Source organism: Stegostoma tigrinum, chromosome 4 (genome assembly GCF_030684315.1).
Source record: "Stegostoma tigrinum isolate sSteTig4 chromosome 4, sSteTig4.hap1, whole genome shotgun sequence".
NCBI lineage: Eukaryota > Metazoa > Chordata > Chondrichthyes > Orectolobiformes > Stegostomatidae > Stegostoma > Stegostoma tigrinum.
The window spans coordinates 68,879,515-68,905,700 of NC_081357.1; the positions used below are offsets into that span (position 1 = coordinate 68,879,515).

Sequence of the window (26,186 nt, forward strand, 5' to 3'; positions counted from 1 at the left end):
CCCGGTTGAAGAAGTAGGCATGCAGGCGAAGACGGCGGAAAAACTGCTCTATGTCCGACCGTGACTGGTATTCGTTGATGTGTGGTTGTAGGGGGACAAAGGTGAGCCCCTTGCTCAGGACTGACCGTTCGTCCTCAGTCAGTGGGAGGTCTGGGGGGATGGTGAAGATTCGGCAGGGCTCAGGGTGGCTGTCTCCTCTGGGGTTGCAGGCTGTGGAGGTTGTGGGCGGAGCGATGATGTCGTCGGCCGTGGGCGGGGTTCCGTCAGCCGTGGGCGGGGTTCCGTCGGCCGTGGGCGGGGTTCCGTCGGCGTCGGCCGTGGGCGGGGTTCCGTCGGCGTCGGCCGTGGGCGGGGTTCCGTCGGCGTCGGCCGTGGGCGGGGTTCCGTCGGCGGTGGGAGGATCGGGGTGGGCGGCAGCAGCTGAGGTGAGGGTGGTGTGTGGGCTGTAGTACCTGGACGTGGAGGTGGTGACTGCAGCAGCGGTTCCGGAAGTTCTGTGGCCGGCGGAGGCCGATGTGACGTCATCGGTGGGGTCTCCGGCCGTGTCCTCATGGTCAATGGCGGCGGGTGCATGGTGGGGGAGGGGCAGGGACAGAGTCGGGATTTGGGAGGCGCAGGAATCCTCTTGTGGGTGGCAGGGGCCAGTGAGTTGGTTGTACTTACGATTTTTGGTGTCCAGTAAAGCTGAGTGGAACTGGGTGTTCAGTCTGTGGATCCTGCGGAGGATAAAAAACAGCAGGGGTCCCTTGCAGGCCTGGGAGAGGGAGGCTCTGAGCTGGGGCAGGCTGGATTGCAGTGCCTGGAGGTGCCGGCGCATGGCTGCAAGTGTCTGTTTCAGGACTCGCAGGGAGAACCGCTTCTGAAGGGTCTGAATATTCTGGGTGTAGAGGTGGTCACGGTTGGGGCCAAATTGGGAAGGCTGAAATGTAGACTGTAGTCCCTTGGGGATGATCTGGTTCCGTAGGCAGGTGCTGAGAAAGGTGATGTGGCTGTGGTACCTGGTTTGCTTCAGGACATGGTCGAGCAGTTTCAAGGCCGAAGAGATTACAAGAGAGTTGCAATGGGAGAGAGATTCCCTGAGGTTGGTCCGGAGGGAGGAGGGTAACTTCTTCAGGTTAGGCATCCCTGGAAGAGGCTTCGCAGTGAGGTTAAAATAGTATCAGAGATAATGGGAACTGCAGATGCTGGAGATTCCAAGATGATAAAATGTGAGGCTGGATGAACACAGCAGGCCAAGCAGCATGCTGCTTGGCCTGCTGTGTTCATCCAGCCTCACATTTTATCATCTTGGAATCTCCAGCATCTGCAGTTCCCATTATCTCTGACACCTGAAAACGAGGTGTCTACCTGGTAAAGCCAACAAACTGAGAACTTGTGAGACAAACAGCATAAGCAGCAAGTGATTGACAGAGCTAAGCAATCCCACAACCAACAGATCAGATCCAAGCTCTGCAGCCCTGCCATGTTCAGTAGTTGTGAATGGTGGTGGCCAGTTAGACAACACACTGGCAGAGGAGAAACGACAAATATCCCCATCCTCAATGAATGAGGAGCCCAGTACCTCAGTGCAAAAGATAACGCTGAGGCTTTCACAGCGATCTTCGGCCAGAAGCGCTGTGTGAGTGATTTATCTCAGCCTCCTCCAGCAATCCCCAGCATCACAGATGTCAGTCTTCTGCCAATTCAAGTCACTCCACATGATAGGGAAATGGTTGGAGCCACGGGGTACTGCCAAGATTATGGGCCCTAACAGCATTCTAGCATTAGTCCTGAAGACTTGTGCTCCAGAATTTACCACTCCCCTAGCCAGCTCTTCCAGTACAGTTACAACGCGGGCACCTGCCTGGTAAGGTGGAAAATTGCCCAAAATATGTCCTGTACACAAAAAGTAATACAAATCCAACCCAGCCAATTACCTCCCCTACAATATACTCTTGATCATCAGTGAAGGAAGGAAGGTGTCATCAACAGTGCTATATTTAGAACCTGCTCGGCAGTAACCTGCTCAGTGATGCCCTGTTTGGGTTCTGCCACAGCTCCTGATCGCATTACAGCCTTGGGTCAAACATGGACAAAAGAGCTGAATTCCAGAAGTCAGGCAAGTGTAACAAGCTGCATTTGACTGAGTGTGGCATCAAGGAGCCAATAGGAATCAAGGGCCCAACTGTCTGCTGTTGAAGTCATAGCTGGGGCCTAGGAAGATGCTTGTGGTTGGAAAGAGGTCAGTAACCTCTCTTCTGTGACATCATCACAGGAGATCTTTTCGCTAGTGTTGTAGGCCCAAATGTCTTCAACTGCTTCATCAGGTAGATCTATGCATCGTAGATCAGAAGTGGGAATGTTCTCCGATGATTGCACAATACTCAGCCCCATTCACAACTCCTCAGAAACTGAAACAATCCATATTCAAATGCAACATGATCTGGGCAATATCTAGGCTTCAGCTGACAAGTGGCAAGTCATATTCATGCCATGCCACGCAAATGCCAGGCCACAATCATCTTGAATAGGAGACAAACTAATGACTGCCCATTGACATTCAATGTGTTACCATTACTGAATCCCCCACTATCTACACCATTGGGATTGCCACTGGCCAGAAACGCAGCTGGACTCGCTACATAAATGCTGGTCAGAGGCTAGGAATACTGTGGCGAGTAACTCACCGCCTGACTCCTCAAAGCCTGACAACCATTTATATGATACAAGTAAGGAGTGTGATGGAATATGCTCCACTTGGCTGGATGGCACAGCTCCACTAAACACTCAAGAAGCTTGACAGCATCTAGGACAAAGCAGCCCACTTGACTGGCACCACATTCACAAGCGTGCACGCTCTCCACCACCAACATTGAGTAGCAGCAGTGTGTATTATCTAAAAGATGCACTACAGAAATTCACCAAAGATCCTTTGACCCCACCTTCCAAACCCATGTCCACTTCCATCTAGAAGGACAAGGGCAGCAGACACATGGGAACACCACTGCTTGCAAGTTCCCCTCCAAGCCACTCACCCATCTTGGCTTGGAAAAAATCACTGTTCCTTCATTGTTGCAGGGCCAAAATCCTGAAATTCCCTCCCTAAGGGCATTGTGGGTCAATTTACAGCTCACCACCAACTGGGTCAGCTGAGACAGGCAGTAAATGCTGACTAGTCAGTGGCACCCACATCCCATAAGTGAATAAAAAAGATCTACTATGTCAGATACACTATTGGGCAGATAACAGCATATCTATTCACATAAGACTTTTGGTTTCCTTACAACAGTAGTTGGTGATGACATAGCCAAGCAAGACATTTAACATAAATCTAAAAATACATGGGCATTCAGCAATCAACAGTCTGCAAGGCCATTCTGGTCTCCGCTTGACCATTTATAATCTCATTTGTTATTTAAGCATAAATAGTGGTGATTTTGTATCTTGCTCTCCATCATGAAATCAAATAAATCAACAGAGTTTGGACTGGCACAGTTCCCTTCACCAGGTTGGCTTTCAATGCTGAACCTGACTACATTCCTTTGGTTTGCTTCCCTTTATTCAACGCACGGCTTAAATTAACAATGCTTCTAGTAAAAAATAACTTGGCATTAACACCCTTTTCAATTTCTTAAGGCCACTGCATGAAAAGCTGGTACCAATCTCAGCCCAGACAATTCCCCAGCCGGAGAAGGAAAAAAAAATTCAACATAATTCCCTAAATACTTCCAGGCATTTCTTTGTGGCTCAATCAGAGCTATAAGGCAAATGCTAGGCAACATGCCAGCTTATCATCCCTTTGAGCAGAAGAATGAGTGCACGCACCAAAAAAGGGTGAACGGTGAAAGAAAAATACAGATAGAGGTTATTACCATTTTGGAAACAAAATCATATCTTGCTTTTGAGCTAGTCATGAAATATACAGCACAGGTAAAATTGCCTTAAATTATGAAAACAACTACAATATAAAGATAGTAAAGCTGATAATTGTCAGCAAAGAAGCAAAAACTTAAAACAGAGCAGATACTTTTATGATACATTTTATGAATCTCTAAGAAAAGTTTTTTTTTGAAACATTAACTGACGTTCTCACGATGGCTGTTGTCACCAGCAATTTCTGTTTTTCTGATTTGCAACATCTGCTGTACATTACATTTCGTTCCGGGAAGCACAGTATTTTATCTTGCAACACAGAAACTGAATCTTGAAAATATACTTAACAGTCAACTTCCAAAAATGAATGATCACTTCCTTACACGACACTCTGCATACAATATCAAGCATTTATAGTAATTCATGTCCTCAAAACTTTACCGGATCCCTTAAATACAGATTTTTTTTGAAAAGCAGTTATTGACATTTGGATACATATTTATATATGGTTGCATAAGTGGTATAGCACTAGAATAATCGATTTCTCTATTTGCTTGGAGGCTGGCATATGTCATAGCGAATGATGCCACGATATTTGGAGTTGTGGAGCACGGAGACAGACCCTTCAGTCCAGCTGATCAATGCCAAGCAGATATTTTAAATTAATCTAGTCCCATTTGCCAGCATTTGGCTGATATCTTTCTAAACGCATCTATTCACACATCCGTCCAGGTGGATTTTAAATATTATAATTGTACCAGCCTCCACTTCCTCTGGCAGTTCAGCCCTCACATGTCATCTACTGCGTGAAAAAGTTGCCCCTTAGGTCCCTTTTAAATCTTTCCCCACTCACCTTAAACCAATGCCCACTGGTTTTGGACTCCATTACCCTTGGGAAAAGACCTTAGCTACTCACCATATCCATGCCCCTCATGATTTCATAAAACGTAAGGTCACCCATCTGCCCCAACACTCCAGGGAAAATAGCCCCAGCAGATTCAGCCTCTCCCTGTAGCTCAAACCCTCCAACCTTGGCAACATCCTTGTAGATCGTTTCTGAGCTCTTGCAAGTTCAACATCTTTCCCATAGCAGTCAGACTGGAATTGAATGCAGTATTCCAAAAGTGGCCTAACCAATGTCCTGTACAGCCACAACATGGCCTCCCAACCACTACATTCAAATGCACCGATCAAGAAAGGAAAACACACTAACTGCCTTCTTCACTATCCTATCTACCTGCAACTCCACCTTCAAGGAACTATGAACCTGCACCCCAAGGTGTCTCTGTGCATCAACACTCCTCAGGACAATTAACTGTGTAGGTCCTGCCCTAAATTGCCTCACCAAAATGCAATACTTCACATTTATCTAAATTAAATCTGCTACTCCTCAGTCCACTGCTCCAGCTGATCAAGGTTCCATTGTACTCTGAGGTACCTTTCCTCACCATGCACTACACCACCAATTTTGGAGTTTTCTGCAAAACTTACTAACAGTATGGATGCAGAAATTTCTGTTTTTACATATTTAATCTTAAGACTGATATTTCAAGTACTTCATAATCCATTCACAGTACATGAACTGCGTAGTTAATCTCAGCAAGTACTCAGAACAACAGGCTTGGTAAGTTCCAAAAACAAATCACAGCTTGAAGTTCTAGCTGAATGACTTCAATACGTAGATGCAGAACATGTTTTTAAATGGGTCAAAATCTTCCATGCTGCAGTGTAAAATTACCAGCGGTTCGGCAGATTATCTTGATAGGATATTTTACTTAAACTCGAAGCGAGCAGAAGTGCAGATTTAATCTTACTGGAACTATTATTGATGCCAAAAGGCTGATTGCAATTGATAACCAATGATGAAAACATTGAGTCAAATTGATTGGAGATAGCAGTAACTTTGCTGCTTCACTGTGTGCGGCAGCCAAACAAAAACATCACAGAAATTCAGAAAGCCAATCCAAAAGGTGCCAAACCATGATAACTTATCTGGAGAAGTAGTGGTACCTTCAGTACATATAACTACATTTCATCAATTCCAAAACAGGACACCGATACAACTACAAAAGCAAATTAAAGCAGCACAAACACAGATGGAGCCAATGGCTCAGGAAAACCATTACAGGATGACCATAATTCCATTTTATAATTACATTTATGAGACTAACTATTATCACAATACACTGAAAAACAACAGCAAAGCTAATTGTGTCACAGCTTTTTTCTAAGCTGTTAGCTTTCCTGTATAAATCCACATAACTAAGCACACCAAGTCAGCACTCTCCTTCCAGTCTCCTATCTGTTTGTTGCAACTGTCTAAGATGACTCTTCCACTGTCTTTCATCCCTTTTCTGCTCATTTTTGATCTGGTGGTTTTCCTCCATTTTCTGAATCTTTATGAAGCAAATAGTCATACTACTTTCAAACAAGTCCAATTTCTATTAGGATTTTAGAGAATATTGACAAGAAGCAAAAAGGTTAAGCAAAGGAAGATGTGCTTTGAGGAATTCAGGCTAATTCTGTAATTGAACACTCATGAATGAGCTCTCTCAATCATACATCATGAACACTGTTCACACATGGACATACAAGATCATGGGATAACTTGTTTCATTTCCAATTGGTTTTTATTCAATTTTTCTTGAAACAACTATTGGATTGCCATACAGAGGGGAATTTGAGGGTGAACATTGTAGGGAACAGGGCCATATCCTCCTCTGTTTCTTTTTCCTCTGTACTCATGGCCATTGCTTTGCACAGAGGTACAAGATTTACTTGGATCCTTGGTCAAATGACAAACTCTATGTATGGCAATCATGAACAGACAAATACCGTTTATTGATGATATTGCACACCAGTTCACACAGCAACTCAGTTACCAAGATTCACGGTCTTTCCCAGGCCTGTAAATTACCCTCAAGTATATGCATCAAGCAAACTATATTCAAAGGAGAGGGTGTTCCATCTCTAGTCCTGATCATATTAACACCTCACCGGAAGTGATTAACAAATTCTTTTATGTTGGGTCTGTGGTGGTGGAACCTCTCTCGTTGCAGTACCAAACACACACATTGTTATAGCAGTTACCACCGTTGGCGAGCTCTCAAAATGTGCATGGAATAACATCAAGTAGATTCTTCGGACCAGAAGGCAGGTTTATGAGACTGTGTTCTCAGCTGGCTGTGAAGTACAGCTGACTTACGGTTATCAGGAGACACCTTAGCACAATCTGGGTCTCTCATGGAAGCAGAAAATCACAAATGTGACAGTTTTCTCAAAGTTCTCAAAAATATGGGCATTCATCAAATAGACAAAGAACACAATTCTTTCAGAACTATAAAGAATACTATTATACAATGTGCTAATGAAGACAAAATCAGTGAACAGTTGACAGAGATGGTTATAATTCATTCTTACCGACTTTACAAAAAAATACACAATTGAGCACTTTTTGAATTCTAAGGTTTTAGTGGATATTGCATTCAGCAATACAGTGTGTATTGCATGATGTACGAGATACATATAATGTAAAACACACATGAATGATGAGAAACGCAACTTACACTTCATCCTGATTATTCCTTCAAAAAATGTTTTAAAAAAGCAGGGGGCATTGGGGAAAATACAAAATTCATTCAGCAACTGGAACAATGTGCATCTTGGTAACGGAATGCAGTTACCTACAAATATGTGGGGTCAGTTAAATTATTAAAAACAAGTTGTATGTTAAATCTGGTCAAATTTGCCTGGAAATGCAGAAGATTTAATAGGTGATTTTATTTATAGTGTATCCATTACTCCATCTTGAAGTTTCTTCTATTCTGGATGCCACGGTGAAAAAACAAAGTCTTGAATCCCAGTGCGGGTCAATATGTTGTCATTTAACCTTTTCTTTTTAAAATAGTTCCTTCTTTATTTGTAATAAACACAGACATCAAGATAATTATGTTACACTGATTCCCACTGCATTTACTTCAGAGCTTTCATGTCCATAAATCTTGTCCTAATTCATATCCTCCGGGTTGACTCTTAAAATTAGTGGGAAAGAAATCCAAGGTTTTAACTTTGCATCAAACAATCCTCAGTTTCTGTATTCTTGGTGAAGGCAAGGTGATGCAATCAATCCTAGGTATTTGTTCTGAAGCCAAAATTCAGTTCAAATCCTTTCTAATTACCTGCAATACAATGAATATTCATGGTACAACAAATCAAAGAATAATATGTTGAAAGAGGCAAGTTCCTTGTTAATTTTTGGGAAAAATCAAAGGTCCTGTTCCACAGTACAGCACTGCACTTAGTGCATGGTTGGTCTTTCTCAGAGGTTATGTAAATGTCAGACCCAGGCTGTTGCCATTCTGCTCCTCGTCGAGAATAGTAGATTGAGGTCCAGAGGTTCCACATAGCAGTGCCTCAGGCCGAACCGTCTTCAACTGCTCCATCAATGAATTGCTTCCACAGTAATGTCAGAAGGGGGGGGATGTTCAAGGGTAATCTCGCAGTCTTCAGCTCCATTTGCCATCTCCCTAACAATGAAGCAGTCAATGCCAAAAGCAGTAAGAAACCTTCAGGCTGGGGTTGACGAGTGACAACGAGCATTCAGATGATACATGTGTTGGGAAATGGCCAACTCCAAAGATGGAGGACCGAACTATTTTACTTTGAGATTCAATGGTATCAGTGTTATTGACAATCCTGCAAAGTGGGGGTCATTGCAGATCAATAAATTAAAAGTTGAACACGATGGCATTAAGAGCAGGTTGGAGACTGGAATCTCTGCAGAAATTAGCACAGGGAGCAAATTTGGAACCAATGGCACATCAGAAACCACAATTAGAGGAGGACCACAAACAAGCACAGATGGAAATCATGCCTCGGCACCCCAAGGCCTGTCTAGCAGCTGCAAAGCACAAGTCATGAATGTGATGGAATAGTTTCCACTAACCTAGATAAGGTGTAGCTTGAACATTTAAAAAGCTTAAACCTCCCCTCACTACACTGCCACCTCATTCATTACCTGAGATATTCCCTCCCTCCGTCTCTTGGCATCATGGCTAAGGCATCTACCATGTAGAAGATCATTGAAGCAATTCACCTAGGCTTCTCTGACAACTCCATCCAACCCAGCAACCTCTACTGCCTAAAAGGGCAGGGGCAGGGGCAGGGGCAAAGGCAACAGGCATGGAAAATCCACCACCTGCAGGTTCCACTCCAAGTCTCACTCCACCCTGACTTGGAACTAAATTACTTTCCCTCACAACTACTGAATGAAGATCTCTGATCTCTCATCTCACCACATCTCAAGTGTGGTTCAAGGTAGCCACTCGCCAAAACCTTCTAAAGGGCAATCTGGGTTGGATAATAAATGATAACAAAGTGTGGGGCTGGATGAACACAACAGGCCAAGCAGCATCTTAGAAGCACAAAAGCTGACCCTTCTAGGCCTGAAACATCAGCTTTTGTGCTCCTAAGATGCTGATTGGCCTGCTGTGTTCATCCAGTCCCACACATTGTTATCTTGGATTCTCCAGCGTCTCCAGTTCCCATTATCTCTGGATAATAAATGCTGGCTTTGTCATCAATATTTACATACCAAGAACAAAGTTTTTGAAAATACACAAAGCAATGCCCTCATCTTTGAATGAATAAAAGAAGTAGCCAAGCTCTATCGATTCACAACGTAAATAAGGAGGATGGGTCTTGCTCTAAAGTTTAACATGTTTGCACAATGCTGCTGACTGATACATTTCCCACAATTATACAACTACGCAACCAGATCTACAAGCCGGCACCACCAATCTCAAACTCACTTGGAACCATAAAGACATCTTCCTAGCAAACGTCTGAATCATACAAGTTGCAATCTTGGTGCGACATGTCGCGATCGATGAGCTTTCAACCACATATCTACACTGAACTCAATTCTGAAGAACAGATTGAATTTGAAACGTTAATTTTGTCTCCACAAATGGTACCAGATCCACTGAGAACCCCGAAGAATTTCTGTTGTTTTATTTCAGATGTCCAGCACTTGTAGGGCTTTGCTTTTATTAAACTGGTTGGAAAGGGGACCACAAAGCAGCTTCTGGCTTCTTTGCAGGTCTTTGCTTAAGACTTAAAAATGCAAGGGCTAAGAACAAATTATCTGCCATTTTCCATCCTGTTTCAGCACTCCAGCGACAGTCACGCACTCCCTCCTACTCCACCTCCATCAACCACACTGACATCGAACAGGAGCGGCATGGCAGATATGATGCCAGGTCTGGCATCACCAGGATGCTTTACTCGACCTACCAGCCATGTTTGGCACAGTATAGAGAGGAACAGAGAAGTAACACACAGATACAGGCTTCTCAAGCATGCACCATCAGGTCATGTCTCCAATGACAGGAACAGTCACTTGCCAGTAACTGAGTGTTGATTTAACCTGTTTATCCTGTATGGCTCTGATGCAGCCTCAAGCAGAGTTTAGTTTCAAAGCTGGACAAAATTTCCTAATTCAATCCCCTGGAAATTAGAGTCAGAAGCTTTTGGGAATGCCACTACATTGGCCGACCCATTGAAACAATTGAATCTGGAAGCTGATGTAGAATGCATGTTACTGCATTAGAATAGTGTTGACGGCAGGCAATGATCTGGCTCACTACGTTGAAAACCAAACCTGGTATTGTAATTTCTTCCTTACATCTGTAATTTACTGACTTAGTAGCCCTAAATACATCCTATGGCCTGTCTGCATTTGTGCGTTCCCTATCTGTGGTATATATATGCACATACAGTAGTAATAGTGGATCAAAGCAGGGAATGCTGGAAGTTAAGGAGCTCTGCTTAATTACACAGGAAACCATTTCAATGAGTAAATCTTAATCCGTACAAATTCAAGATGCATCAAAATCTGCAATGCTTCTAAACATGTAACATTTTGAAAATGCTGTCCGTTACCTATCCCCTAGAAACATCAATTAAACCAAACAATTTTTATCAAGTCCTTTCTTCACATAATGATCTATCGTAAAAATAATTCTCCCAATTTTCAGACAGGAACTCAGAAATTTAAGGGCACAGTTCCCTTCAACAAAGCCAAGTGGCATATCTGAATTGGATGCAACCCCTTACTTTTGTGTTTTCAAGTCAATACTGGATAGTGCAAGTGGACGACGGAAGATGAGATATGGGCAAGATTATTCTTCTTGGCTCGAATCTTACTGCTAATGTTGGTGAGCTTACTTTATGGCAAACATTTATGCATCTAGGCAGACAAGTGAAATGTGACACCTGATACTGAAAAAAAACACAGGCACTGAAGTACCAGAACTCAATGAGGTTTGGACAATGGATAAAGAAAGTATAGTGTGAAACAACGGTGGAGTCTTGAGCAAGTTGCAATCTAGGAACTGAGTGGACAGTGAGAAGCGCTGTACTGGCCAAGTCAGAAAACAAAGTACAGATAATTTAGCAGCTGTAGAAGAAAATAAGACGGGACCTGGAATAAATAAATTTTGGTACTTAACAGCATATAGAGCGCTAAGGATCAACTTGGAATCAAGCAGACTGTTGAAGTCATTTACTGTTTGGCTCTCCTGAAAGTAAACAGGCAGCTGCTAGTGTCTGAACATTTTAGCACATCCAATACAGATAAACCAAAACCTTACAAAGACAAGCGAAATCCAGATATATATTCCCTGAACAAAACAGGATCGGGGATCATAAACGTAAAAATGAGAAGTTATTTTAAATCAGATGGCATCAGAAATAATTTATTTACATGAAGGCTGATAAATGGCAGGAAATCAGAGCAGCAAAGAAGCAGACCTTGAACCTCTAGAAAATGCTAGGCTGGAAAAATTACAGCACCCAAGGGATAAGTACAGTGAATAGACTCACCCTTACTCATCCTCACCATTTGCATTCTTGCAGTCAAGGTTATCTTTCAAGTAATTATTCACTGGTGTAAAGATTTTATACCAACTTGTGGGTTCAAACTTCAAAATTACGCCAAAAGGGAGAGTGTAAAACGAAGTGTTATATGATTGTATTATTGAGAAATATTGTGGCACTGAGCATCAGTTTAAAAATCCTAACTTGTTTATCAAGATGGATCATACATGCCAGCACTTCAAAATGTTAACTGATATTAAACTGAAACTCTGCTGAATAGACAGCTCTAAGTATTCAGTGACTGTCAAAATCTCAAGGTTTTAAAGAAAACAACATTTTAAAACATAATGTTGGAAATATTACTGGAATAGAAAAAATAATTGATAGCAAAGCTCAGAACAAGGTTGTTGATGTAAAATCACAGGGAGATCACCTTGACGTTGTAGACAAATTGTTACAACCATGTGGGGTTGGTGCAGGAGGTGGGGGTGAATCAGCTCCACCTCTTTTAAACACTGCCTTTATTAGTTTTCCAAGTTGGGATAACGTGCAGACAAGTTTGTTTTCTAATCCCCTCTATGTGAAACTTATCCATTCAGGTGCAAATCAAACAGGAGATAAATGAGTTTTAACGTGTACTGATAATGAAATTACGTTCAGCTCAGACCGGAGCATATTTACCAATAGTTTCATGAGCTGGTGCCACTTGTGATCAGCTAAGGAGTGCAGCTTTTTGGTGTGATCCTTCACCTAAAACTGTTTCAGCCTGTGAAAATCCCAGGAATTGAAAGCAGATTATCAGTTGAATAACTGATGGTTCATATTTTGCCACTATCATGATTTTTAAAGGGGGAGCATTCTGTTATAAAGGCCCAATGAAGTAACCCAAAAACAGGCAGCACACACATTCCACATTCATTCTCCATCCTATTGTGAGCTCCAAACCCCTGTTTGGGAGCACAAGAACAAGTTTCAACCAGTCAATTACTCATGCTTTATAACCTCTGTAATGGATTCAGTGAATTTTACAAATTTGGTTTCTCGGAGGTTAGCTGATGGTAGTTGGTTGATTGCCTCTCATCTTCCATCCTGCACCTCAGTCTCATTGAATTTTATATCAATCCAATTGGACTGATTGAGGTTTAAAAACTTTGTTTTGTTTTTTTGATCAGTGGTTTGCCCTGTTTTTAGCTCACTGGTATCCTGGTGGTCCCTACCACTGTCAACTGCTGTGGGGCAGAATGGGCTTTCCACTCATTAGTCCCACTTTGCTTGGAACACAAATACCCTCAAAGTCGACGTTCAGTTTCTGCTGTACCTTCCTAGGACTCTCTGACAAAGTGAGGCTTCATCTTTAATCATGGAACATTACAGCACAGTACAGGCCCTTCGGCCCGCAATGTTGTGCCGACCTGTCATACCAAACTGAAGCCCATCTAACCTACACTATTCCATATACATCCATATGCTTATCCAATGATGACTTAAATTACCTAAAGTTGGCGAATCTACTACCGTTGCAGGCAAAGCATTCCATTCCCTTACTACTCTGAGTAAAGAAACTACCTCTGATCTGTCCTATAACTTTCACCCCTCAATTTAAAGCTATGCCCCCTCGTGCTCGCCGTCACCATCCTAGGGAAAAGGCTCTCCCTATCCACCCTATCTAACCCTCTGATTATTTTATATGTTTCAATTAATTCACCTCTCAACCTTCTTCTCTCTAATGGAAACAGCCTCAAGTCCCTCAGCCTTTCCTCATAAGACCTTCCCTCCAGACCAGGCAACATCCTAGTAAATCTCCTCTGCACCCTTTCCAAAGCTTCCACATCCTTCTTATAATGCGGTGACCAGAACTGTACACAATACTCCAAGTGCAGCCGCACCAGAGTTTTGTACAGCTGCAGCATAACCTCTTGGTTCCGGAACTCAATCCCTCTATTAATAAAAGCTAAAACACTGTACGCCTTCTTAACAGCCCTGTCGACCTTTGGCCTGAGAAATCCTCTAGTTCTCCTGTGAACTGACCGTAATGGTATCTATTAGCCATATCTCTGGGTCTTTCCAGTCATCTTTGTCACCGTCACTTGGTTGCTTTATGTTTTGTTTTGTTTTGGATACTGGCCAAATCTGGACCTTTTAACTCCATTGGGTTCTGCCCTAATCGTTCCTGACAACTGCAGGGTGGACATGAGCCTTTTCAATTCTCATGACCCATCCTGAGGTACATCAAACTTCATGGGCTCTACTGTCCCCTACAGTGCCTTCAAAGCGTGCTTGAGTCCTAGCCTCTCAACTGCTTCCTGCTGCTTTCACTTGTGACCTTTCTGGACTCACTCATGCATACTTGCTGCCTGCTTTTAGGACTTCTGAAACTTTCTCAGTTGCAGACGTCTGAGCTGCTTGCTGTTGGTTTTCCCCAGCCTTCCTAGTCAAAGCGGACAGCTGTTTTCTACTTGAGACCGATCTCTTCCCCAGTAAAAACACCTATTCCTGGCATCTGTCTATACTCACTTGCTAAATAAACTTTAACTAGTGGCACCTTTTATCTGCAAATTGACATTTGCTTCAAGATAGAAATTCTTCCATTTTCTCCATATCAAAGTCCTACAAGCATCCACTGACTTGGAGAAAGCTGAATTCTCTCCCTAGATGCATACAACAATAAGTAGTCATTGTTGCTCTGGACATAAACCCCAATCACTATCTTAGTCAAGTTACGCCCAAGCAGATATTGAACAACTCGAATTCAACAGACTAGTTTTGCAGTTTGTGATTCTATATGATGCTAGAACCAACAATTTTGCTTTGTGTGCTTTGGCCTCCCATAGTGGAAGCATTTGGGGAAGTTTCCACTTGTATTCCACCCAGATCCATTCTTTGACAGTTATAGATAGCTCTATTTTCTCTACTTGACTACTCTTTTCTTTCCTACAGCTTGTTTGGCAGTATTTACCTCGCCCTTATCACACTATAACTTCTATTTTCTAGACACAAACCTACTTCAGTTTATGGGTCTGTGTCCTATCTTCGAGCCATCAGCCGGAATGGCCAAGTGTGGCCGGTCAGACAGCATCCGACAAACAGGAACGTCAATGTTTTAGACCGAAACCCTTTATCAGGGCTGACGAAGGGTTTCAGCCTGAAAGGTTGACTTTGCTGCTCCTCGGAAGCTGTCTGAACGGCTGTGTATTTCCAACTCCGCATTTATTGACTCCAGCTTCCAGCATTCGCAGTCCTTACTGTCTGCAAGCCAGAGCGGCCACCAGGGCCCCGTTACCCACCATTCCTACATTCAAGTCCCTAATAGAAAAAGCTATTTGAGATTTTGAAGTCCTCAAGGAGAATTATCTCACAAAGACACATGGCCATAATTTTGAGCGCCTGTCCCCAACAGTTAGAAGGGCGTTGTTTAAGCCATTCAAATTCCAGGTTTGTTCTTTTTTATCCCCCCCCGCCCCCCCCGCCACTTATTCTGCTGCCACTAACTAGTCCATGCTGAAAGTAGCCCCTTTTTTCTGCTTCATAGTCAGGTGTGCTCTTCTCAGGCGAAAGGAAGTAAACTTTGTGAGCTCTCTGCTTGCTCTGCAACAGCCATATTCATTGTTGGGCTGACCGCTTCAATTGCTGTGTTATCGGCTATTTCAAAAGAAGTGAAAACGATGCCAGTGCCGTCCTTGGAGTTAGGTTTAAATGAAAAATGTGAATATTTCAGCTCTTATGTTTGAGTTAGGTGCAATTCTCTCAGCAGTTGGGATTCTCAATTTGTTTCAACTTAAATTCCCTTTTTCTTTCCCAGAATTCTCTCTCTCCTTTTCATTCCTCTCTCCCCTCTCCTATACTTTCCCGTCACTCTCTCCCACTCTCACATTCTTATTCCTGCCCCTGCTCTCACTCTAATTTCTGCCTCCGCCTCGCTCTCCCTTGCCCTTGATCAAGAAATTCTCTTTCCTTTTGGTGTGTTGAAATTCCAGTTTGAATCATAGCTGCTCCAATTTTATTGGTTTCAGTTCACTCAAGTTACACCTCTAGATCTTTTGCCATCCATTTTGCAATTTGATGGTATTTTGGGCTTTCATATAGAATTCAGTCTCTGTAAATGTCTAATTTAAATAGCTTATTTAATTTAGTAGCTTTTAATTCTTCCCAGGACAATCCCTTCAACTTTTTTCTTTGTCAGTGACCTCATTCTGATCTAGGAAAGCACTCATATCAAATACTAACATCTTAGTATGACCACTACAACCTGAAGGCAAACAACTTTTGAAGGAACAATTTATTTTCTCCAATTTAATTTATTCATCTGGAGCCCCTAATTTTGTTACGACCAGGGGTGAAAAGACACCTCTCTTTTTAACTTCTTTGGTTGGCTATAAAGATTCTCTTACATTTCAAACTCAGCTGCATCAGATTTCAATTTAAACATCATTTATTTGTTCAAAATTAAGAGTCAATTCATGCAATTTCTTCCGTGAAAGGAAGAAATTTCATGACGTACTACCCGTAGAAAAAGATAAAGCATAAAATATGACATCACACACACACACAAACAGGTTTGAACTTTAAAAAGATGTTATAACCAAATGAAAGAGTAAAGAATTATCAGTTTTATAACTTCAGGTTTTGCTCAAGGTCTTATAATTTACCATGATCTCACGTTAAAACATGAGTACTACATTACTACAATATTGTACCACAGCCCCTCTAATATTCCCTGCAGATTCTGAAACCAGAAGACAAGTATCCACACTCTGAAGGACAGACCCTCCAAGCGACTGTGCAACCACGCAGTTGATGTATGTCAGCAGCAGCACAAATTATAGTTTTCTTTGAGTTCTCTGTGAATGGATGCATCTCCAATTTGCTTTGGTACGGGGCACTGTCTTTTGAGGTCGAGAGAAAACGGTGAATCTTCCACTTCTGCTGTTACAAATCAATTTTCCTCTCTCTGCTGCTGCTCTACTAAATCAGCTGCCAGAAATATCCTGATTATCTGTGCACTCCCAAACCTTGGCTTCATTGGTTTCCAAACTGAATAAACTTAGAAATAGTTTATCGCGATAAGTGAAACCAACCCATAAAAATGAAAGTCAAATGCGAGTCACAGATTTCCTGTTTCAATGTCACATGATAACTACATTAAGTTTGACTCAGAATGGCTCGCTCTTGTGTTTTAATTCAGCTCAACCTTTCATCAGCTGAATGCAGCAATTTTTTAAGTCACTGACTTCTCCTTCTAAAAACCGGTAAACAGTCACTGAAATCCAACAAAGGAATTTGAAAAATTGACATTCCATTTTTTATCACTATCATAACAATGTATTTATATTAAATTACTGAAATTACAAGTTCTCTCTGAATTATAGTCGAACAATTGTTGAATTCTGACAGTTTCAGTGAAGGATAGGGGTTGGGGGATTAGTGGGCAAACAAAAGTTTGGGAATTCAGAGCTGAAACAGCAATAAAACAAATCCCTAATATGAAATTTTGTTCAAGAACTAATGTTTACAATTAAGTTTCTTAAGAAAGAAAGTTTCAAGTATACTCCTTGTGGAGTATGAATAATCAAATGCAAGATGTCAAGTAGTTCTACCTGGATTACCACCGGCTTTTCATCGGAATTGAATAGCTCTCATTTTGTATTTATTTCGAAAATAAATCCCAAGCATAGCACTTAAGTTTGTATTCAAATAATTAAGAGACACAAACCATGATACCACCTCTTCTTGTGAAGAGAAAATTGGAAAGTAAACTGAATAAGAAGTAAACTGAATAAGTAGTGAACATTTCAGACTTTAAAGGTAGGAAAAGAGATGCGAAGAACATCTGAAGGCCTCTAGGTGAAGCCAGGACGGACTCCGGGCCTCTGGGCGACAGGAGGGAGGACTCCCCAGCCTTAACTGAAGCCAGCATGGATTCTTCACCTCAAGAGTCTCGAGGTGAAGTCTGGGGCAGACTGGAGGCGAGGCCCAGTGCAGTCTTGTAGGCACGGTCTTCTCTGCTTGGAATGACTGTGATTCTGAACTTTTTATTTCTATATTCTTCTAAGTTATTCTCAAGATTTGTACCTACACACTTTTGTATTTAAGGCAGCACGCTGGCTCATTAGTTAGCACTGCTGTCTCGCAACTCCAGGGATCCAGGTTTGATTCCAGCCTCAGGCAACTGTTGCTGTGGAATTTGCAGACTCTTCCCGTGTCTGCGTGGGTTTCCTCCGGGTGCTCCGGATTCCTCCCACAGGCCAAAGCTGTGCTGGTTAGGTGGATTGGCCATGTTAAATTGCCCATAGTGTCCAGGGGTGTGCGGGCTGGACGGACTATCCGTACGAAATGCAGAGTTGCTGGGATAGGATCGGAGACTGGGTCTGGGTTTGATACAGGGCATTGTCTTTTGAGGTCGAGAGAAAACGGCGAATCTTCCGCTTCTGCTGTTACAAATCAATTTTTCTCTCTCTGCTCAACTACCAAATCAGCTGCCAGCAACACCCAGATCCTCTGTGCACTCCCACACCTTGGCTTCATTGGGTTTCCAAATGGAATAAACTTCGGGGGTCAGAGTGGACTCACTAAGCCAAATGGCCTGCTTCCACACTGTAGGGATTCTATGGCACATGGGTCTGTAACGCTGGACTTTTTATTTCATTATTTTTCTAATTTATTTGTGGGAATCTGCACCTAGGTACCTTTTGTTCCTAAGATGCTGCAGTTTGTGATGACTTTGTAAACTTTTCACTGTACTCGTGCGAGTACGTGACAAGGAACCCAATTCCAGTTCTAGATCATAGTTGATCTAATTGTCGCTTCTACTTTCTTGTCTACCTGCAAAATCCTTTGTCTCATTCACCAGTCAGAAAAAAATCCACTTAGAGAAGTGAAATGCTAAAAAATACAGAGCTCCCATTTGACCAAAAGGAGATATTAAACTTTAAAAGTTGTAAATTTATGCATAGCACATAAGCAAGGCAATATCACACAGAGGGGACAGAATCCTACTTTCTGGAAATGGCTATGATTATGCAACATCCAATCATTAAATGATCACATTATTTTGTACTTGATTTTTTCCCATGGAAACCTTTAAGGTATTGATATAAATGTTGGTTGACTTGAAGGTGTGCAGCTTTCCAGCATTTTGATTTATTACCAATCGTTATGCTTCTATTATAGAGAAATGCAATATTTCAATAATATTACTAACTTTATCATAGTTATGCAGTGGCATCACTGACAAATTGATGCAGGATTATCAACTTACCAGCAGATATATTCTAAATATAACCTCAACAATACACACATTTACCTTATATCTAAATTTGTGAAAGCCACACTTCAGGCCACTGTCAATTTCACAACAAAGACTACATTTTCAATACCACAGCTGGAGACTGAATTGGACTAACCTGCACACTTCGTTCTGGTAATGAGTGGGGGACCTGGTAACCCTGTCCCTCCTTCACCAGGTCTTGTCAGCAAAACTCTGATTTCATACTCTGTATCTGGGTCCAGATGCCATAGCTTGTAGGTTGCTGCATTTACAGCATGGATTTCTGTCCAAGATCCACTGGTCATACCATATTCCACTTCCTTCAGAATGATCGGACCATCACCAATAATTGAATTTGCATTGAGTTGGATCAGTAAATATGTGGGGCCAACACCAAGTAGTTGAGGTGGTGCAATTGGCATAGGTGGCTCTACAAAGGAAAGAAATAAAATACATTACTATTTAACCAATCACTTGTCGCACAAGTAATTATTCCGGCAGACCTATATCAGAATAAAAACATAATATGTTTTTGGCAGAGTCAGCCAATGTCAATATATCAACTACACAAATTAATTATTAATTTTTAACATTCAAGGCAAATGTCAGCCGTTATTATTTATGGCCTCCTTATTTTAGCCATATAGATATAAATCTCTCAGAATTCCAAGCCACAAAGTCAAGTCTGTTGATCCCCCATCTGAGCTAATACCAGCATTAAATCAATTTCCAAAAGTCTCTCTATTCATCTCCTTGAGGAATATGTTGTAATGACAATTCGAAACGTTCATCCTACTCCTCATAGGTATAATACTTTGAAGCTTGCAGATTTCATTCTGCAAGGTACAAACTGACCTGTACATACATGATCAAACTGAATGGATCACCTCAACAATACTGTGCATCCAACTCAATGAACAAATCTTCCTGCTGCCCTAAGCTACTCTTAGAGAGCAAAACATTGCCAACTACTGGCTACTTCCCAGGTCTCTTTTTGACAAAAGGTAGGAGGAGCTCAGATCCTTTTCTCGAGGGTAATTTTACATGCTTTGTTCTTTTAAAATCCTTTTTCCAACCTCAAACATCTCCAATTTCTCAGGAACAATCTCAAAGAAACCTAGAGACACTCATTAGGTCTGGCAACATTTGTGCAAACAGACACAGAGTTAATGTGTGAGGCTGGATGAGCACAGCAGGCCAAGCAGCATCTCAGGAGTACAAAAGCTGACGTTTCGGGCCTAGACCCTTCATCAGAGAGGCTCTCTGATGAAGGGTCTAGGCCCGAAACGTCAGCTTTTGTGGCTCTCTGATGAAGGGTCTAGGCCCGAAACGTCAGCTTTTGTGCTCCTGAGATGCTGCTTGGCCTGCTGTGCTCATCCAGCCTCACATTTTATTATCTTGGAATTCTCCAGCATCTGCAGTTCCCATTATCACAGAGTTAATGTTTTGAGCCTGACATGACTCTTCTTCGGAATTGAACTCATATTGGATTCAAAATATTAGTTCATCTTCCCTCATGAGATGCTGCTGGACCTATCGGGTTTCTCTGGCATTCTCTGTGTTGCTCAGATCATCAGCATCTCCAGAATTTTGCCTTTATTCTAATTTCTCCGGGCGGCGGGGGGGAGCGAGAGCGCAAGAGAGCACGAGCAAGAGCGAGAGTGAAATCCCCACCACAAAAAAAACTCAACATGTTCGCTTCCTAATTCTCTTAATACTCAGCCCAATTCATTCTTACCACATTGAACTAATGTGCAGACTACCCAACCATCCCCCACCCACTCCCCCACTGACAACTCCAAATTCTACTTTGCCGCCACCATTACTGATTGCTTGTCAAGTGGAAGTGTTGTGTTTCTGTTATTTCAAAAAAATGGGCAACACCTTACCATCAAGAACATACCTTGACAGAAGCTACACAATCAGATGCCTCCAAAATTGTGCACCTGAAATTGACTACTATCATCCGTGTTGCATACACAAGCCCCAATATAGCTCTTAAGTTCTATGAAGCCTTCACAGCTTGTTCACCCATAACATAAATTGTTCAAACATAACAATTTAGCTGCCTATTTTTTACTTCATAACATTCCTGTCAAGCCCTATCTTGCCTGGCATCAATAAAACTCCAATGGTTGTCCAACATCATACACATTCTGAACCTTTGTCACTCGTTTTGCAGTCATGTAACAGTGGGCATGTTAAGCTTTTATACTTTACCCGCTTGGATTTTACAACCACCATACAACGATATTTGTGAATCCAAACATGGGTTGTGACAGAGCTTTTTTTTTACACTGGCTAGGGACCTGCATGAAACACTAATGCTCACAGATATTGTTAAACCCATTTGGTGTTGGTATAACATGTAAAAGCCAAAACAACTGTGAATGTTGTAAATCAGGAACAAAAACAGAAGTTGCTGGAAAAGGTGAGCAGATCTGGCAGCATCTGTGAAGAAAAATCAGAGTTAATGTTTCAAATCCGGTGAACCTTCCTCAGAACTGATGATGGCTGGGAAATGTCGGTTTGTATGCAGAAGATAGGAATGAGTGTGGAGTGGGGAGTAAATGATAGGTGGGAGCACAGGGAGAGGGAGGGGGCAGAGGGAGAGGGAGAGATTTTACTTTTTTCTTAGTACAATATTTTTCACCAGAAGCTTCAACAATGGTAACAGTTGTTTTGCACACTGATGAAGGTTCGTATTTTTCTTAATAATGGCCTTTTTCAATACCTTTAATAGAATTAAGAATATTAATTCCAAATTATATATCAGTCAGGTATAGCATCTGTTTGAAGAGAGCAGCTGTAAATAAGCCAAAATAAATTTGAATCAATTTCTAGCCAGGAAACACATATTTTGTAACATTATTCAAAATAGCACCAAGTAATGCACAAGAAGTTTGAAACAAATAGTTATGATTATGATAGTTTTAATCAAAGCAACAATGCTGGCAAATGCCATATTCGCAAATGACTTCAGATGACTCATCATTGAGTAATTTATTTTAGCTAATTATGCCATAAAGCTTTTAAACTCATCATACAAAAAAATCTCAAGAAATATTTAATTTTATGACAAACTTTTACTTATACTACAATAAAATGAATATAGAAGAGAGAGGAGAAATCAATGGAAAGATTCAGAAACCAAAGAGATGGAATGGGGAAGATCAAAGTGACCCCACAAATGTTTTATCAATTGTTAGGACAAGAGGATAACTAAATAAAAGAGTAGAGCTCATAAAATACCAAAAAGGTATGATATGCACAGAGGTGGAAGATGTTGATATGGTTCTTAATGAACACATCAAGGCTGTCTTAGCATAGGAGGGGAATTCACAGATATCATAATTAATAAGGGCTGAGAGATATTGGACATTTTAAGCTTATGGAGGGAAGGAAAATCAATGAAATTAGTATCCTTTAAAGTGGATAAATTACAAGGACCACATGAAATGGACCACAAGCTCTTGAAAGAAACCGTGGAGTAAATAGTACAAAGTCACTCCATTATTTTCTAATTCTCACTGGGAGCAGGTATAATGTTGAAGGATTGGAGAACTGCTACAGTCGTTTAAAAAGGGATTAGGATATGATTGGCTACTCTATAGTTACAGCATAGAACGCAGAGCATAGAACAGTACAGGCACTTCGGCCCACGACGTTGTGCCAAACTTTTAAACTAATCCTAAGGTCCAACTAACCTCCACCCCTACCTTATAGTATCATCTTATGTTAGTTGTTCAGTCTAACCTCAGACGTGGGTTCAAACCCCGCCATGGCTAATGGTGGAATTTGAATTCAATAAATATCCAGAATTAAAAATCTAATGATGACCATGAAGCCATTGTCGATTGTTGTTAAAACCCATCTGGTTCGCTAATGTCCTTCAGGGAAGGAAACTGCCATCCTCACCTGGTCAGGTCTGGCCTACATGTGACTCCAGACCCATAGCAATGTGCTTGACTTTGAACTGCCCTCTGGGCAATTAGGGATGGGCAATAAATGCTGGCCTAGCCAGCGATGCCCTCGTCCATTGATTGAATTTCTTTTTAATTATCACTGGAAACTGGTATAGTGTTGAAGGATTGGTAGACTGCTAAAGCCCTTTAAAAAGGGAATGAGATATGATTGAATAACAATAGCTTAGCTGGTCTAACCTCAGCAGTAAGCAAACTATTTGAATCAATTTGGAGATATGGGATAATTTGTCACTTAGAAAGGCACAAATTAAGCAAGCATTGTCAGCAAGAATTCGTTAAGCTGTCCAATGAGCTTGATTAAATTTGAGGAATTAACAGGGAGAACGGAATAGGGAAGGGCAGTTGATGTGGCTACCTGGAAGTTAGCAGGGCTATTGACAAGATCCCACATGGCAGCTTGACTGAAAAACATCTAGGGATATAGGGAAATGTAGCAAGCTTGATGCAGAATGCACAAACAAATACAACTGGAAGGGTGTTTCAGTACTGTCCACAGTACTGTCAGTCTTAGGAGCATTTTTTCTGTGGGATATTTTGAAGAATTTATTGCATATGCGAAAGTCATGATCAAGATGTTTGCAGATGACACAACAAAATGGCTGCATGGTTGATAATGCGGAGGATAGCCACAGACTGCAGAAAGATATCCATCAATTGGCTAGGTGAACTGAAAAATGGCATTTGGGGTTCAAACCAGAAGTGTGAGGTGATATTTCTGGGGAGGTCAAACAAGGCAAAGGAATACAGATTTAATGAGATGCACAGAAAATGTGGCAAACCTTGGAATGAATGTTGACAGATCCCTGATGGTTGCAGTGCCTGCTGATAAGCTGGTTAAGGTAGTATACAGAATACATTCCTTTATTGAGGGGAGATAGAGGCGATGTGGTAATGTCACTGGAGCAGGAACCCAAAACAGCAAGACAATATTCTGTGAACACGGGTTTCAATCCCATCATGAAAAATGGTGAAATTTATTTTTAAATATCATAAATTAATAAAGCTGGCCTTCCAGCAACTACAAAACTACCATAAATTATCAAAAAACCTATTTGGTTAGTACATATATGTCCTTTAAGAAAGGAAATCTGTCATCCTTACCTGGTCTGGCCTGTGACACCAGACGCATAACAATGTGGTTGACTTTTAACTCCCACTGCATTCTTTGGCATTACCAAAACATTTGATAAAGTGAATCAACCTATGGACTGAGCTCCAAAGATCTGGATGTCGAAGAAGAAACATCACAAAGTGCTCCAAAGTGATACGAACACAACTCTGAACTTTTCACCTTCAAAATTTAGACTAGTGTCAAATTGGCCTGCCTAATAGTCCCAGTGCTACGTGAAATGCTCCTGATCGTGGCTATTCATGTCAAGTCAATCATCCTCTGCTGCCAGTACTAACTATCGCCTTGATCACCGAAACAGAATCATAGGATTGCTATGTTGCAGCAAGGGATCATTCAACCCATTTTATCAGCACCGTATCTCTGGGCATTTCAGCTTGATGGCTAACCTCCAGCCTTCTGCTAGAACTCTGCATGTAGCTCCAAGTAAATATTCATCCAATTCACCTGAACCCATCAACTGAATCCGCCTCCACCACACTTTCAGGCATTGCATTTCAAACCAGACCAGCTGCAGCATGATATTTTCTTTGTCACCTGATATCTTTATTTACCGATATGCCACGAAATTGTGCCCTCTGGTTTTCAATCCTTTTTAATGAATGGGAAGTTTCTCCCTATCCATTCTATTCAGACTTCATGCCATTTCAAAATTTTAATCAAATCTTCTTAGCCGCCTCCTCTGAAAAGGAAACAATCTCAACTTCTCCAATGTTTCCTCATTTACCACAAGTGAGTATTCCCTAGAACAATTCTCATAAAACTCTTTACTACAATGCATTCATAGCCTTCTTGTAGTGTAGAGCCCAGAACTATATACAATACTATAACTGAAGTCCAACTAGGGTCTGATAGAGGTTCGGCATAAAGTCCATGATCGTGTGCTCTCCGACCTAATTTATTAGTCAAGAATACTATGTTTTATTAACGGGTCTCATTACCTGTCCTTCTACTTATTATTTATGTATGTATCTATCCTGATCTATCTACCTTTGATCTTTTACTGTCCATCCATCATCTTTGTACACTTCTCTGCATTGAACATCATCTGCCCAATTCAACAACATTCTATCCTATCCTCCTCATAGTTTGCAACTTTCACAAACTTTGCGTCATCCACAAACTTTGGAATTGCCCCCTGCATGGCAAAATCTAGATTCTTTATGTTTTATCAGAAAAAGCACGATACCAATTACAATATCTCCACTACGCCACTTAAAAAAAATCCTTCATCCAGCTCAAAAAACACAGTAACTATTACTTTCCAATTCCTATCCACGTTGCTGCTTGCCCTTATATTCCATGACTTATCACTTACCTCACAAATCTGCTGTGGGGCATTTTTAGGGGGTCCAACACGAATAGCGTGCCCTCATCAAAACCTTACTCCTCCAAAAAACTCCAGCAAGTTAGACATAATTTTCCCATCAAAAATCCTTGCTGAGTTTTCTGAAACTAACTATATTTTGCTACGTGACAATCAGTTGTATCCCGAATAACTGTTTCTAGATGTTTTTCCAAGCACTGGAGTTAAACTGACTGATCAGTAATTTCTGAGCCTATCTTCACAAACTTTTTTTTAAAAACCTACTTTTTTTTGCAACGTTTGCAATTCTGTAGTCCTCTGAAACCATCCCCAAATCAAGGGAATGCTGCAAGAATGTCAGCACTTTTGCCATTTCCACTCTCACTTTCCTTAATATCTTTGAAGCATCTCACCTACTTGGTCGATCTGACCCGCCACATTATTAATCTGAATTTTTATATTTTATTTACTGTAACTTGAGTTACATGAATCTATTTGAACTTTACTGTTGTACTATTAACTGAAAAACTGGAGAGTAGAAGAAAGCAGAAAATCATCCTTAGCTCCCTCTTACATCAATTCTTTCTCCCTGTTCTAGTTTTTCCCCAAAATCTCAGAAGTTGAAACACATTCACTAAATGCAGCTTCTCAGCAATCAATCAATTAATGGCTTTCCTGTATTGTCAATGCCATACTCAACTCTCCTGTCATATTGTTTTATCTCGTGTGCATTCTCTCTCTCGCTCAAGTGTTTTTAAGTGCTGGTGACTA

The 26,186-nt window shown here is 41.4% G+C and overlaps 1 protein-coding gene across 7 annotated transcripts in view; it reads right to left on the minus strand.

Moving 5' to 3' along the window:
- ptprk (protein tyrosine phosphatase receptor type K) overlaps positions 1-26,186 on the minus strand; it is a 609,799-nt gene that overhangs the window by 270,491 nt on the left and 313,122 nt on the right. For all 7 annotated transcript variants that reach the window (XM_048530889.2, XM_048530888.2, XM_048530884.2 and 4 more), the window contains exon 7: positions 19,131-19,424. In XM_048530889.2, the coding sequence (XP_048386846.1) occupies positions 19,131-19,424 (294 nt within the window). The remainder of the gene's footprint in view (positions 1-19,130; positions 19,425-26,186) is intronic.